General features: G+C 48.5%; 1 protein-coding gene across 1 annotated transcript in view; it reads left to right on the top strand.

The window, feature by feature from the left end:
• Positions 1-16,159, top strand: part of LOC115180120 (staphylococcal nuclease domain-containing protein 1) — a 317,205-nt gene that overhangs the window by 250,792 nt on the left and 50,254 nt on the right. Inside the window, exon 19 of the mRNA XM_029742020.1 lies at positions 12,792-13,009. Within this exon, the coding sequence (XP_029597880.1) occupies positions 12,792-13,009 (218 nt within the window). The remainder of the gene's footprint in view (positions 1-12,791; positions 13,010-16,159) is intronic.

Consider the following 16,159-nt stretch of genomic DNA (forward strand, 5'->3'; position numbering starts at 1 on the left):
AGAGAGTGCTGTGCGATGCGACTCTGAAACGCTCTTCCACAGGCAGAGTGGGCATTAGTGAGGCTCTGCCATCATTTGTTTTTTATGGCGGCTTCGCTCCACGCGCAGCGGCTGCCGACACTTTCTCCCAACTGGTGCCCAAAAGAGGAGTAAATTGCTCGCCATAAAGCCATTTTATCTCTCCCCCGCATCTCCAGTACCTCCTTTGTCTGTGTTGGGGTAGGTTGTCTGTTATCATTCAGCTCCCGTGTGTGTGTGTGTGTGTGTGTGTGTGTGTGTGTGTGTGTGTGTGTGTGTGTGTGTGTGTGTGTGTGTGTGTGTGTGTGTGTGTGTGTGTGTGTGTTTGCAATCAGCAGTGTTGTTCCCGTTCCCACCTGGAAGTTCTTTAACACAAGCCGCCGTCCCCCCAGAGGATGAAGCCTGTCCAAACCTCATGCATATTTAACTAGCAGGTAGAGTTAGCACTGTGTGCGTCAGCCCGGTGTCATCATTCAGACTGCCCGTGCACACACACATTCACACACACCGTATGCACACGTCAGAAGCGGCAGCGTTACAACTGCTAAAGTCAGCTAGTTCAGACACCAGTGCCTATATAGCAGATCTGATAAAGATGCCGGGAACAACATGTACTAAATGGAAATGAGAGTCTTCTGAGACCTCCCAGAATAAGTGTTGTTTTTAGGTTAGTTCCACATTTCCCTGGATGTGCTCCTTTCTAGATGCCGCTGCGTGCGTCTCATACATTTGAATATTGAGCTGATTACAGCTGGTGAAATGTTGCCTCTTTCTGCGCTTCTCCTGTTCTTGTTTTTTTTGTTCCCCTTTTTCTCTCTTTGGGTGTCCTGAATTAGTTTCTGCATAATTTGGCAAATGCTTAACAGTGATTTTGTGTTTAGTTTCTTCATTTGGGAAGGGAATTGGAATTATCCTAGCTTTTTAGTAACCATTTAGCAGTGATTCTCTAATCTGTTCTCTGGTCTTCTGTTTCATTCTGGATGGGATGATTTCCGTTGTTGATGGTAATGATTTGGTCAAATAGGATTCCGCGTGGCCTTCGGTCGAGTGCGGAGGACAACATGATCCAGTGTTTTCATTGCTTTTTGTTTTCTTTCCGCTAGTACGCCTCATTCGCCACACCACAGCCAAATGCCATTTTAATCAACCCCAACTAAAATCATTTTCTCTTCTCTAAAGCCTAATCGCTTTCTCCGTTCCACGCGGGGCATTTACAATGTAATTACATATGATTTACCAACAGCTGCAGCCATAATGGCGCATAAACAAATTACAGAACAGAGTGAGAGAAAAGAGAGGGAAGGATGAGAAAAGAGATCTGGAACAGTCTTCACTTTATGTGGATCAGTGCTTTTGCTCACTAGCAAATACACAAAGCGAGGTCTGTCACACTGGAGACCCATTAGCCTCTTACACTGAGACTACAAATTCATAGATTTGTCTTTTTTCTTTTCTTCAAACCAACATGGAACTGGGACTCTCCTTACAACATACGTCTCCTGGTATTCTTCCTAGCTTGATTTGGCTTTGCCAGAGATGCATGTTGCAGATCTCTCTGGGTTGCTGAAGGCAGGAAACTAACTGTAGGCGTTGGTTCACTGGACACTCACAGGGTTTATCTTTAGATTTCTCCGTAGTGTATGCAAACAGACAGGAGGAGATGTAGGCTGTTTTATGTTTGTTACACATCGGAATGATGTTCTTTCAAGCTGAAAAAAGGAACACTTTGCCTGTGTGTTTACCTGTGTGTGTGTGTGGGTGCATCTATGCTTGCCAGAGTGCTAATGTATGTGTTTTCATTCCTCCCTCTCTCTCTGTGTGTGTCTATGCTTGCTAGAGAGTGCTAGTGTATTTGTCTTCGTTCCTCTCTCACTCTGAGTGTGTGTGAGCGCTTCTCCATTCCCTTGTGTGTGCATTACCGCCCAAGCCTGCACCTGGAAGGGAATCTGCATGCATAGATGTGTGTAATAAAGCAGTGCCCTCTAGTACAGGTCACGCTGGGCCAAGATGCCTGCACAGCAAATGACCAGCCATAAACTGACTGGCAGTAGGTAGGGAGATTGTAATGCTGCAGAACCCCAGCGCTGCATGCTGAATCTAATACCAAGTGTCATCGTTCTCTCTCACCTGGCCCTGTGGTGTGTGTGTTATATAATGGATAGCAAACCCACAGAGAAATATGTAGTAGTTAAGAGGCTTAAGTTCACCACTAAATCAGGATGGCACTTGAAATGAAGAAGGATTGAAGTGTGTGTGTGTGTGTGGGGGGGGGGGGGGGGTTTCTATGCTATGTATGTGAGTACTAATCCTCTCTGTGATCAGCCTACAACCACCAAGAAACGTAACCATCTCATTGGTCAATATCAACATGACTGCAGGTTCACTGTAACAGACACGGCCCCTGTTCCTTCTCCCTACCAGCGTCTTATCCTCCACCTTCAGAGTGACAGACATTACATGTACTGTTGTGTCTGACTCAATCTGGCACCACTGGAGTTAGAGGGAATCTAGGGCTTCTACCAAGTAGTGAAACTACACTGGGAAATCAGTGATCCATAGAGATGACTGCTTCCCGAATGTTACCCTAATCCCTACATAGTGCACTACTTTTAACCAGGGCCCATAGGGAATATGGGAATATGGTGGGAATATGGTGCCATTTGGGACGCTGTCGGCCGTGTAGTGATCTACTGTTCCTTATGTAACCTCAGCCATATGTCCTAATGGATGGCTTTAAACCCCACTGGTGTTATATGAGGACCCTGGCCTGCAGGATGGATCTCATAGGACAACATGGAAGGTAGGGTTAACATTGGTGGTTCATGAGCACACCGGCCACTCTTGGGTTTGTGTGCTTGCCCTGATTTTCATAGGATAGGATGTAGCATAGTCTACAGTGCCTTCGGAAAGTATTCAGACCCCTTCCCTTTTCCACGTTACGTTACAGCCTTATTCTAAAATGGATTGAATTAATTTGTTTCCTCATCAATCTACACATAATACCCCATAGTGACCAAGCGAAAACAAGTTTTTAGACGTTTTTGCAAATGTGTTAAATAAAAAAAACATACAGTTGAAGTCGGGAAGTTTACATACACCTTAGCCAAATACATTTAAACTCTGTTTTTTACAATTCCTGACATTTAATCCTAGTAACAATTCCCTGTCTTAGGTCAGTTAGGATCACCACTTTATTTTAAGAATGTGAAATGTCAGAATAATAGTAGAGAGAATGATTTATTTCAGCTTTTATTTCTTTCATCACATTCCCAGTGGGTCAGAAGTTTTCATACACTCAATTAGTATTTGGTAGCATTGCCTTTAAATTGTTTAACTTGGTCAAATGTTTCGGGTAGCCTTCCACAAGCTTCCCACAATAAGTTGGGTGAATTTTGGCCCCTTCCTCCTGACAGAGCTGGTGTAACTGAGTCAGATTTGTAGACCTCCTTGCACGCACACGCTTTTTCAGTTATGCCCACACATTTTCTATGGGACTGAGGTCAGGGCTTTGTGATGGCCACTCTGTGACGACCCTCCCACTCTGTCTGCCGAGTTCTTTCTCTTTGCTCTTGTTTTACTTAATAGGATGTCAGTGGGCGGAGCCGGGAGGGTCGTCAGAGAAATGGGACACACCTGGGCTCGGGTGTGTCCCAGGATAAATGCACCTCTTCCCCATTCATTGGGAAGACTCTCCATGCAGACACAGACAGATTTTGGTTGTGGCATTTTTGTGGCTATTTGGTTTGTTTGCGTTGGCACCTTTGAACACCCCTCATTATCACATGTATACACGCGACCACTCACTTACACTACTGACTGCTGACTAAACACACACCATTGTTAATTGTATTTACTTCAGTTAATAAATATATTTTGTTATTCTTTATCTCCACGTTGTCTCCCTTTTTGTTACGGGCTTCAAGCCGGTTCGTGACAACTCCAATACCTTGACTTTGTTGTCCTTAAGCCATTTTGCCACAACTTTGGAAGTATGCTTGGGGTCATTGTCCATTTGGAAGACCCATTTGCGACCAAGCTTTAACTTCCTGACTGATGTCTTGAGATGTTGCTTCAATATATCCACATCATTTTCCTTCCTGGTGATGCCATCTATTTTGTGAAGTGCACCAGTCCCTCCTGCAGCAAAGCACCCCCACACCATGATGCTGCCATCCCCGTGCTTCACGGTTGGGATGGTGTTCTTCGGCTTGCAAGCATCCCCCTTTTTCCTCCAAACATAACAATGTTCATTTTGGTCAAACAGTTCTATTTTTGTTTCATCAGACCAGAGACATTTCTTCAAAAAGTACAATCTTTGTCCCCATGTGCAGTTGCAACCCGTAGTCTGGCTTTTTTATGACGGTTTTGGAGCAGTGGCTTCTTCCTTGAAGAGCGGTCTTTCAGGTTATGTCGATATAGGAATCGTTTTACTGTGGATATAGATACTTTTGTGCCTGTTTCCTCCAGCATCTTCACAAGGTCCTTTTCTGTTGTTCTGGGATTGATTTGCCCTTTTCACACCAAGGTACGTTCATCTCTAGGAGACAGAACAGTCTCCTTCCTGAGCGGTATGACGGCTGCGTCGTCCCCATGGTGTTTATACTTGTGTACTATTGTTTGTACAGATGAACGTGGTACCTTCAGGCGTTTGGAAATTTCTCCCAAGGATGAACCATTTCTTTTGATTTTCCCATGATGTCCAGCAAAGAGGCACTGAGTTTGAAGGTAGGCCTTGAAATACATCCACAAGTACACCTCCAATTGACTCAAATGATGTCAATTAGCCTATCAGAAGCTTCTAAAGCCATGCCTTGATTTTCTGGAATTTTCCAACCTGTTTAAAGGCACAGTCAACTTAGTAGTGTATGTAAAGTTCTGACCCACTGCAATTATGATAGTGAAATAATCTGTCAGTAAACAATTGTTGGAAAAATTACTTGTCATGCACGAGTAGATGTCCTAACCGACTTGCCAAAACTATAGTTTGTTAACAAGACATTTGTGGAGTGGTTGAAAAACGAGTTTTAATGACTCCAACCTAAGTGTATGTAAACTTCTGACTTCAACTGTACCTTATTCAGACCCTTTGCTATGAGACTCGAAATTGAGCTCCGGTGCATCCTGTTTCCATTGATCATCCTTTGGATGTTTCTACAACTTGGTTGGAGTCCACCTGTGGTAAATTCAATTGATTGGACATGATTTGGAAAGGCACACACCTGTCTATATAAGGTCCCACAGTTGACAGTGCATGTCAGAGCAAAAACCAAGCCATTAGGTGGAAGAAGTCTGCTGAAACCAAGATTGAACTCTTTCAAGCACACGTCTGGTGGACACCTGGCACCATCCCTACGGTGAAACATGGTGGTGGCAGTGTCAAGCCTTGGGAATGTTTTTCAGCTGCAGAGACTGGGAGACTAGTCAGGATCAAGGGAAAGATGAACAAAGCAAAGTACAGAGAGATCCTTGATGAAAACCTGCTCCAGAGCGCTCAGGACCTCAGACTGGGGCGAAGGCTCACCTTCAAACAGGACAACGACCCTAAGCACACAGCCAAGACAACGCAGGAGTGGCTTCGGGACAAGTCTCTGAATGTCCTTGAGTGGCCCAGCCAGAGCCAGGACTTCAACCCGATCAAACATTTCTGGAGAGACCTGAAAATAGCTGTGCTGCCTGCTCCCCATCCAACCTGACAGAGCTTGAGAAGATCAGCAGAGAATAATGGAAGAAACTCCCCAAGTACAGCTGTGCCAAGCTTGTAACATCATACCCAATAAGACTCAATGCTTTAATCGCTGCCAAAGGTGCTTCAACAAAGTCCTGAGTAAAGGATCTGAATACTTATGTAAATGTCATATTTAAGTTATTTTAATTGCATACATTTACAAGAATGTCTGTGAACCTGTTTTGCTTTGTCATTATGCTGGATTGTGTCCACCTGTGGGTTGATGAGGGAAAAGATGATTTAATCCATTTTAGAATAAGGCTGTAACGTAACATAATGTGGAAAAAGTCAAGGTCTGAATGCTTTTCGAAGGCACTGTATGAGTAAATGATGGTTATTGTTGCATACTACAGAGATTACAGCTCTGTCTGGAGTCATCACGTTTGGGGTGTGTGCGCATGTGCTCTCCAACATGTTTTTTGTGTGTTAGTCTACGAGTGTGTACTCAGTCTCATTGTGTGTTTTGGCTCTGTGTACATTGTGGTTCGTGAACGGTACAAAGTGGGTTATCATCACAGTATTTCAGGCCTTAATTCTTATGGCATAGAGTACATACAGCGATCTCATCATGTCATCTGTACCCTACCTCCTTCCTGTACCTTCCCCTCCACAGTAATGCCAGGTCTCTGCTACATCATGTGTTCTGTACCCTACCTCCTTCCTGTACCTTCCCCTCCACAGTAATGCCAGTCCTCTGCTACATCATGTGTTCTGTACCCTACCTCCTTCCTGTACCTTCCCCTCCACAGTAATGCCAGTCCTCTGCTACATCATGTGTTCTGTACCCTACCTCCTTCCTGTACCTTCCCCTCCACAGTAATGCCAGGTCTCTGCTACATCATGTGTTCTGTACCCTACCTCCTTCCTGTACCTTCCCCTCCACAGTAATGCCAGTCCTCTGCTACATCATGTGTTCTGTACCCTACCTCCTTCCTGTACCTTCCCCTCCACAGTAATGCCAGTCCTCTGCTACATCATGTGTTCTGTACCCTGCCTCCTTCCTGTACCTTCCCCTCCACAGTAATGCCAGTCCTCTGCTACATCATGTGTTCTGTACCCTACCTCCTTCCTGTACCTTCCCCTCCACAGTAATGCCAGTCCTCTGCTACATCATGTGTTCTGTACCCTACCTCCTTCCTGTACCTTCCCCTCCACAGTAATGCCAGTCCTCTGCTACATCATGTGTTCTGTACCCTGCCTCCTTCCTGTACCTTCCCCTCCACAGTAATGCCAGGTCTCTGCTACATCATGTGTTCTGTACCCTGCCTCCTTCCTGTACCTTCCCCTCCACAGTAATGCCAGTCCTCTGCTACATCATGTGTTTCTGTACCCTACCTCCTTCCTGTACCTTCCCCTCCACAGTAATGCCAGTCCTCTGCTACATCATGTGTTCTGTACCCTGCCTCCTTCCTGTACCTTCCCCTCCACAGTAATGCCAGTCCTCTGCTACATCATGTGTTCTGTACCCTACCTCCTTCCTGTACCTTCCCCTCCACAGTAATGCCAGGTCTCTGCTACATCATGTGTTCTGTACCCTACCTCCTTCCTGTACCTTCCCCTCCACAGTAATGCCAGGTCTCTGCTACATCATGTGTTCTGTACCCTACCTCCTTCCTGTACCTTCCCCTCCACAGTAATGCCAGTCCTCTGCTACATCATGTGTTCTGTACCCTGCCTCCTTCCTGTACCTTCCCCTCCACAGTAATGCCAGGTCTCTGGTATTAATTAGGTTAAATGAAGTGTTTCCATTAAAGCTTTATATAGCGATTGGAGAGGACTCCCTCTTAGCTTATTTATTATTTAATCAAATCTCTCCGGGCCCAAAGTGGAGCACGCAGCGCGACCCAGGCAAAGACGCACGCACACTCACACACACACCATTACCACTACCACTCCTGGCTGGGGAAGGAGGAAGTCGCTCTCTCTCAAACTTTTTTAATTAGATGAATAAATCTTCCGCCGGCAGCCGGAGCGCTGACAGGCAGGCCACGGCGCTGCACAGCCACAACTACGGCGCTGCACAGCCACAACTACGGCAACTGATGTGGTGCGCTACTACGGTAACACGGCCGTCACGAGCTGTACCTCTGGGATAGATGGGAGGGTTGGGAGGTAGGGTTGTTGATCTGAGCTGTACCTCTGGGATAGATGGGAGGGTTGGGGGGTAGGGTTGTTTATCTGAGCTGTACCTCTGGGATAGATGGGAGGGTTGGGGGGGGGGTAGGGTTGTTGATCTGAGCTGTACCTCTGGGATAGATGGGAGGGTTGGGGAGGTAGGGTTGTTTATCTGAGCTGTGCCTCTGGGATAGATGGGAGGGTTGGGGGGGTAGGGTTGTTGATCTGAGATGTACCTCTGGGATAGATGGGAGGGTTGGGGGGGGGTAGGGGTGTTTATCTGAGCTGTACCTCTGGGATAGATGGGAGGGTTGGGGGGTAGGGTTGTTGATCTGAGCTGTACCTCTAGGATAGATGGGGGGGTAGGGTTGTTTATCTGAGCTGTACCTCTGTGATAGATTGGAGGGTTGGGGGTAGGGTTGTTTATCTGAGCTGTACCTCTGGGATAGATGGGAGGGTTGGGGGGGTAGGGTTGTTGATCTGAGCTGTACCTCTGGGATAGACGGGAGGGTTGGGGGGTTAGGGTTGTTGATCTGAGCTGTACCTCTGGGATAGACGGGAGGGTTGGGGGGGTAGGGTTGTTGATCTGAGCTGTACCTCTGGGATAGATGGGAGGGTTGGGGGGTAGGGTTGTTTATCTGAGCTGTACCTCTGGGATAGATGGGAGGGTTGGGGGGGTAGGGTTGTTTATCTGAGCTGTACCTCTGGGATAGATGGGAGGGTTGGGGGGGTAGGGTTGTTGATCTGAGCTGTACCTCTGGGATAGATGGGAGGGTTGGGGGGGTAGGGTTGTTGATCTGAGCCGTACCTCTGGGATAGATGGGAGGGTTGGGGGGGTAGGGTTGTTGATCTGAGATGTACCTCTGGGATAGATGGGAGGGTTGGGGGGGTAGGGTTGTTTATCTGACGTGTTTCCTTAAATCGGCTGCTTCTACAAAACACTGAGGATGCCTCTCTCAAGCGCCTGTGTGCGTGTGTGTGCGTGTGCGTGTGTGTGTGTGTGTGCGCGCACGCTCCTCGCTCCCCTCAAACAGCAGTCATTAGCCATCAGGGTGCCAGTGGATGGGCAGTGAGGAGTGTGGACGCCACGTTCCTCTCCCCACAACACACACACACCCCCTCCTCCCCCTCTTACCTTACCTCCCCTAACCCCCCTCCGCAAGCCTCCTGTTTTCACTCCTGTTTAGCGTACATGACATCATGTTAAGGTAGCTGGCTAAGCGCTAGCTGGCTGCTCATTCTCTTTTTAACTTTTAATATTCCCTAGTTTTTTTAAACAAACGCTCTGATGCAGGCCGGAATAACATCACAATAACAGCTCTGAGCTGTTGATGAGGGAGAGAGGGAGGGAAAGGAGCAGTGGTGTGTGTGTGTGTGTGTGTGTGTGTGTGTGTGAGAGATGTGGCTTGTTCGTTCGTTTAATGTGGCTTTGCCTTTGAGGTGTTTGTTTGATCACAACACACATTAAGCTGCCCCTCCAATACACACACACCTCCCTCCAACACACACACACCTCCCTCCAACACACACACACCTCCCTCCAACACACACACACACCTCCCTCCAACACACACACATCTCCCTCCAACACACACACACCTCCCTCCAACACACACACACACCTCCCTCCAACACACACACACACCTCCCTCCAACACACACACACCTCCCTCCAACACACACACACCTCCCTCCAATACACACACACACACCTCCCTCCAATACACACACACACCTCCCCCATTCAGTAGCATTGGTAATGCAGTGGAGGAGCTCCTCCATGTCACATTTCCGTAACGCTTCAAGCTCCTGGGCCACTGATTATGCAGTTTGGTGTGTGAACGTCTAGGGGGGGAACGTCTGCGTGTGTGAACGTCTAGGGGGGAACGTCTAGGGGGAACGTCTAGGGGGGAACATCTAGGGGGGGAACGTCTGCGTGTGTGAACGTCTAGGGGGGGAACGTCTGCATGTGTGAACGTCTAGGGGGGAACGTCTGCGTGTGTGAACGTCTAGGGGGGAACGTCTGTGTGTGTGAACGTCTAGGGGGGAACGTCTGCGTGTGTGAACGTCTAGGGGGGAACGTCTGCGTGTGTGAACGTCTAGGGGGGAACATCTAGGGGGAACGTCTGCGTGTGTGAACGTCTAGGGGGGAACATCTAGGGGGAACGTCTGCGTGTGTGAACGTCGAGGGGGGAACGTCTGTGTGTGTGAACGTCTAGGGCGGAACGTCTGTGTGTGTGAACGTCTAGGGGGGAACGTCTGTGTGTGTGAACGTCTAGGGGGGAACGTCTGCGTGTGTGAACGTCTAGGGGGGAACGTCTGCGTGTGTGAACGTCTAGGGGGGAACGTCTGTGTGTGTGAATGTCTAGGGGGGAACGTCTGCGTGTGTGAACGTCTAGGGGGGAACGTCTGTGTGTGTGAACGTCTAGGGGGGAACGTCTGCGTGTGTGAACGTCTAGGGGGGAACGTCTGCGTGTGTGAACGTCTAGGGGGGGAACGTCTAGGGGGGGAACGTCTGCGTGTGTGAACATCTAGGGGGGAACGTCTAGGGGGAACGTCTAGGGGGGGAACGTCTGCGTGTGTGAACGTCTAGGGGGGGAACGTCTAGGGGGAACGTCTAGGGGGGGAACGTCTGCGTGTGGGAACGTCTAGGGGGGGAACGTCTAGGGGGAACGTCTAGGGGGGGGAACGTCTGCGTGTGTGAACGGCTAGGGGGGGAACGTCTGCGTGTGTGAACGTCTAGGGGGGAACGTCTGCGTGTGTGAACGTCTAGGGGGGGAACGTCTGCGTGTGTGAACGTCTAGGGGGAACGTCTAGGGGGGGAATGTCTGCGTGTGTGAACGTCTAGGGGGGGAACGTCTAGGGTGGGAACGTCTGCGTGTGTGAACGTCTAGGGGGGGAACGTCTGCGTGTGTGAACGTCTAGGGGGGAACGTCTGCGTGTGTGAACGTCTAGGGGGGAACGTCTGCGTGTGTGAACGTCTAGGGGGGGAACGTCTGCGTGTGTGATCGTCTAGGGGGGGAACGTCTGCGTGTGTGAACGTCTAGGGGGGGAACGTCTGGGTGTGTGAACGTCTAGGGGGGGAACTTCTGCGTGTGTGAACGTCTAGGGGGGAACGTCTGCGTGTGTGAACGTCTAGGGGGGAACGTCTGCGTGTGTGAACGTCTAGGGGGGAACGTCTGCGTGTGTGAACGTCTAGGGGGGGAACGTCTGCGTGTGTGAACGTCTAGGGGGGAACGTCTGTGTGTGTGAACGTCTAGGGGGGAACGTCTGCGTGTGTGAACGTCTAGGGGGGAACGTCTGCGTGTGTGAACGTCTAGGGGGGAACGTCTGCGTGTGTGAACGTCTAGGGGGGAACGTCAGTGTGTGTGAACGTCTGGGGGGGAACGTCTGTGTGTGTGAACGTCTAGGGGGGAACGTCTAGGGGGGGGAACGTCTGTGTGTGTGAACGTCTAGGGGGGAACGTCTGTGTGTGTGAACGTCTGGGGGGGAACGTCTAGGGGGGAACGTCTGTGTGTGAACGTCTAGGGGGGAACGTCTGTGTGTGTGAACGTCTGGGGGGGGACGTCTAGGGGGGAACGTCTGTGTGTGTGAACGTCTAGGGGGGAAAGTCTAGGGGGGAACGTCTGTGTGTGTGAATGTCTGGGGGGGAACGTCTAGTGGGGAACGTCTGTGTGTGTGAACGTCTAGGGGGGGACGTCTGTGTGTGTGAACGTCTGGGGGGGAACGTCTGTGTGTGTGAACGTCTAGGGGGGGAACGTCTGCGGGGCACATGCTGAAACATCACCTCTATCAACCTGGCTCACAACAAAGGGAAACGACCAGTCCTCTGTGTGGTATGGGTGGAGTAGCATGTTCATTACTAGCAATTATAGAATTGACTGCTTGCTTTTAGTGTTGCTTTTCTCCGCCATCTTTGAAATAATTACTTTTTTCATCAATCGTTGAGAATGTCCAGCCCCCCCCCTCGTCTATTATTTTTTTGAGTCAGTGTGTAGCCCTGGTTGTTACATTGCCCAAGGCCCAAGGGGAAATCAATGGGAATAGGTTGTCAACAAATCACCATGTAATTTCAACATCGGCACTTTGCTAAACTAGCTGGAGTAAGCGATCTGCACTCTCTTCACACTCTTTCTCTCACACACGCACGCACACACATCCCATACTTCTTCACACACACTCCGAGCCATCAGCCCTGACAGCTAGCCGTTTGTTACTGCTGAGCGAAAATGACTCGACTAGTGATTGCAGTCTGAATCCACACAGTCTGAGGCTCTTATCATCCTCTTCAAAACATGGATATTATCCACCGCCACATTTTCTGGAATCTCCATCTAATAGTTCTCCCATACACAATAATGGGTTGATGACTGGTAAACACGTCACAGAGAGCAATCTTTTTACTGTCTCCACTGATGGTAATGCTAGTAGAAATAGGATTATTTAGCATTTGTGACATGGTGATAATGCAGTGAAAATTACTACAGGAAACGGAGATGACCAATTTCCCCATGGTGGTAACTGCGATCGGGCGTCCATTTTGGGGCAGAGCGCTGTATGGCTCAACAGTGATACATGGGAAATTAGCCAAATACTAACGCCGTTTGCATCTAGTCAAAGGGCCTGTTTGTAGAAATTGAAAACTTCTCCCTGTCACCTATCGCTTGTCCTTGGACAAATCACTGATTTAATGTGACGTTATTGGTCAAAGCATTGTAGTGGAACCATCACTTTCACCTATCCAATCATGGTAGATTAGTGATTACTGCAAGGAAGAGATGCGTGTTCCAAGTACTTTACATTTATTTTCAAACTATTCCAACCAGGCTCTATGCTAACAGGAATGGACTCAATGTATTCAAACAGAGACCAAAAGTGAAGCAGTCCATGCTCCTCTTCCCTCTCTCTCTCTCTCTCTCTCCCCGCCCCTCAGGCACCCAGCTAGAGAACCTGATGGAGACCATGAGGGCAGAGATTGCCGCCCAGCCCCCAGTGGAGGGCTCGTACGCCGCCCGCCGAGGGGACTACTGCATCGCCAATTTCTCCGCCGACGGAGAGTGGTACGTATTTTGTCTTTCTGTAACATGGTGCTGCAATGTCTCCCTTTTAATGTGTAGTAAAATACTTGACCCTATGTTGAGGTCTTGGAACTGATATTTCTGTTAAAGAGAGAGCTATTGGTCCTACAATCAATCCCCTTTCCTTATGGCTAGTGCCCAATCAATCCCCTTCCTTATGGCTAGTGCCCAATCAATCCCCTTTCCTTATGGCTAGTGCCCAATCAAATCCCCTTCCTTATGGCTAGTGCCCAATCATCCCTTTCCTTATGGCTAGTGCCCAATCAATCCCCTTTCCTTATGACAATAATCCCTTGGCTAGTGCCCAATCAATCCCCTTTCCTTATGGCTAGTGCCCAATCAATCCCCTTTCCTTATGACTAGTGCCCAATCAATCCCCTTTCCTTATGACTAGTGCCCAATCAATCCCCTTTCCTTATGGCTAGTGCCCAATCAATCCCCTTTCCTTATGGCTAGTGCCCAATCAATCCCCTTTCCTTATGACTAGTGCCCATCAATTCCCCTTTCCTTATGGCTATTGCCCAATCAATCCCCTTTCCTTATGACTAGTGCCCAATCAATCCCCTTTCCTTATGGCTAGTGCCCAATCAATCCCCTTTCCTTATGGCTATTGCCCAATCAATCCCCTTTCCTTATGACTAGTGCCCAATCAATCCCCTTTCCTTATGACTAGTGCCCAATCAATCCCCTTTCCTTATGACTAGTGCCCAATCAATCCCCTTTCCTTATGACTAGTGCCCATCAATCCCCTTTCCTTATGACTAGTGCCCATCAATCCCCTTTCCTTATGGCTAGTGCCCAATCAATCCCCTTTCCTTATGGCTAGTGCCCAATCAATCCCCTTTCCTTATGGCTAGTGCCCAATCAATCCCCTTTCCTTATGACTAGTGCCCATCAATCCCCTTTCCTTATGGCTAGTGCCCAATCAATCCCCTTTCCTTATGGCTAGTGCCCAATCAATCCCCTTATGACTAGTGCCCAATCCATCCCCTTTCCTTATGACTAGTGCCCAATCAATCCCCTTTCCTTATGACTAGTGCCCAATCAATCCCCTTTCCTTATGGCTAGTGCCCAATCAATCCCCTTTCCTTATGGCTAGTGCCCAATCAATCCCCTTTACTTATGGCTAGTGCCCATCAATCCCCTTTCCTTATGACTAGTGCCCAATCAATCCCCTTTCCTTATGACTAGTGCCCAATCAATCCCCTTTCCTTATGGCTAGTGCCCAATCAATCCCCTTTCCTTATGACTAGTGCCCAATCAATCCCCTTTCCTTATGGCTAGTGCCCAATCAATCCCCTTTCCCTTATGGCTAGTGCCCAATCAATCCCCTTTTCCTTATGACTAGTGCCCAATCAATCCCCTTTCCTTATGACTAGTGCCCAATCAATCCCCTTTCCTTATGGCTAGTGCCCAATCAATCCCCTTTCCTTATGGCTAGTGCCCAATCAATCCCCTTTTCCTTATGGCTAGTGCCCAATCAATCCCTTCCTTTCCTTATGGCTAGTGCCCAATCAATCCCCCTTTCCCTTATGACTAGTGCCCAATCAATCCCCTTTCCTTATGGCTAGTGCCCAATCAATCCCCTTTCCTTATGGCTAGTGCCCAATCAATCCCCTTTCCTTATGGCTAGTGCCCAATCAATCCCCTTTCCTTATGACTAGTGCCCAATCAATCCCCTTTCCTTATGGCTAGTGCCCAATCAATCCCCTTTACTTATGACTAGTGCCCAATCAATCCCCTTTACTTATGACTAGTGCCCAAGTCGGGGCTAATAGTTGGCAGTTGGGTTCAGCCAAAATGTACATTAGAGGATCATATTAGAGCAACTGATAAGCTCCGCCCTTAACCTGGATGTGAGTAACCCACACCCTCTCTAATTGGCTTTTTGCCTGGACCTATTCTTATAGACACCTTTGACGTTTATAAAGGCCAGGTATCAACTCTCCAAAATACAAAGCATCCTAACTATTTATCTACCCTTTGTTTATACTGTTTCTGATTTTAAATCTGCCCAGCGATAAAAGGGACATCACAAAGTCATGGCTCCTGAAGGGCCCTGGTTTTTAAGAGGGCCCCTTTTAGAACAGAGCTTTGTAGAGGTGTTGAGCCCTCGTCAACCCAGCCGGTACACCGGATGTTGCCGGTGAAGTTTACAGATGGTAGCGGGGACAGATGGTAGTCACGGAGGCGAAGTGCGTCGGGTGGGCGCCTCCGAGTGTCTGCTGTGACTTTGGGCCCCGTCAAGGAGGTGACCGAGAGAGAGACGGTCGGAAGGAGAGGGGGAGAGGGAGAGAAGGGAAATGCCAAACTGATATTAAAAATAGAGACTCACCCCTCCCTAGCCAGGTGGACAGCTCATCTCCCTCCCCCTCTCCCCTCACTCAACTTCTGGGAACAAAAACCTTTAAGTTTTGGCATCCGCCAGCGATAGTTGAGGAGAGCTTTCAAAAGAGCCATCTGTGAGATGCAGTGGCTGGGATTTTTTTTTTTATTATTATCTTCTTGTTCACTCGTACTTCCTAATCTCCCTGTGGCTGTTTTGTATGGAGAGCACCAGTCTATTGTTACTCCTATCCAGGAAAAGCAGCGCTTCTTCCTTTTTATGCAAAATACGGTTTTTGTTTTAGTGTTTCTTCTGGGACCTGTTGTTCTGTTATTCGTTGAGGTAATTGCCAACCATAGTGAGTGTTGTACTTCTTTATTCTGAGAGGGAGGGAGGGAGGGAGGTTTGCTGGTTTTATTAAAGACTAATTAGGGTTGGGTTCCTTTCAAGGCCTGTTGAATGCAGCCACTGAGGAGTTCTGAATGAGTCTGTGCGTCTGTCATTCTGTCTCTTTCTCTCTCTCTCTCTCCCTCTCTCTCTCTCTGTCACTGTTTGTCTGGCTCTCTTTCATCACTTTCACCCTGGCTGTTTCTTTTTCTCTCTCTCCTCTCTCATCATTCTGTCTGTCTGTCTCTCCCCTGTTGTGTCCACTCCACCGTTGCCTAATTGTTAGTAGCGTTTGTTTTCTCCTTCTGTCCATCCTGTCTCTCCTCTCCTCCTCAGGTTAATGTGGGTGATGTGGGCCACACAGTGATTGACAGGCTCTTTGACTCGCCTCTTCCTCCCACTTAGCTATCCCACAATGCACTTCACCAATTGGCTTCAGTACTTTTGTTTTTGATTATGCGCTTTTCTGGTACTGTAGGCTTAGATTGTAGACGTAAGATTCTCACACAC

This window comes from Salmo trutta, chromosome 40, assembly GCF_901001165.1.
Source record: "Salmo trutta chromosome 40, fSalTru1.1, whole genome shotgun sequence".
Taxonomy (NCBI): Eukaryota; Metazoa; Chordata; class Actinopteri; order Salmoniformes; family Salmonidae; genus Salmo; species Salmo trutta.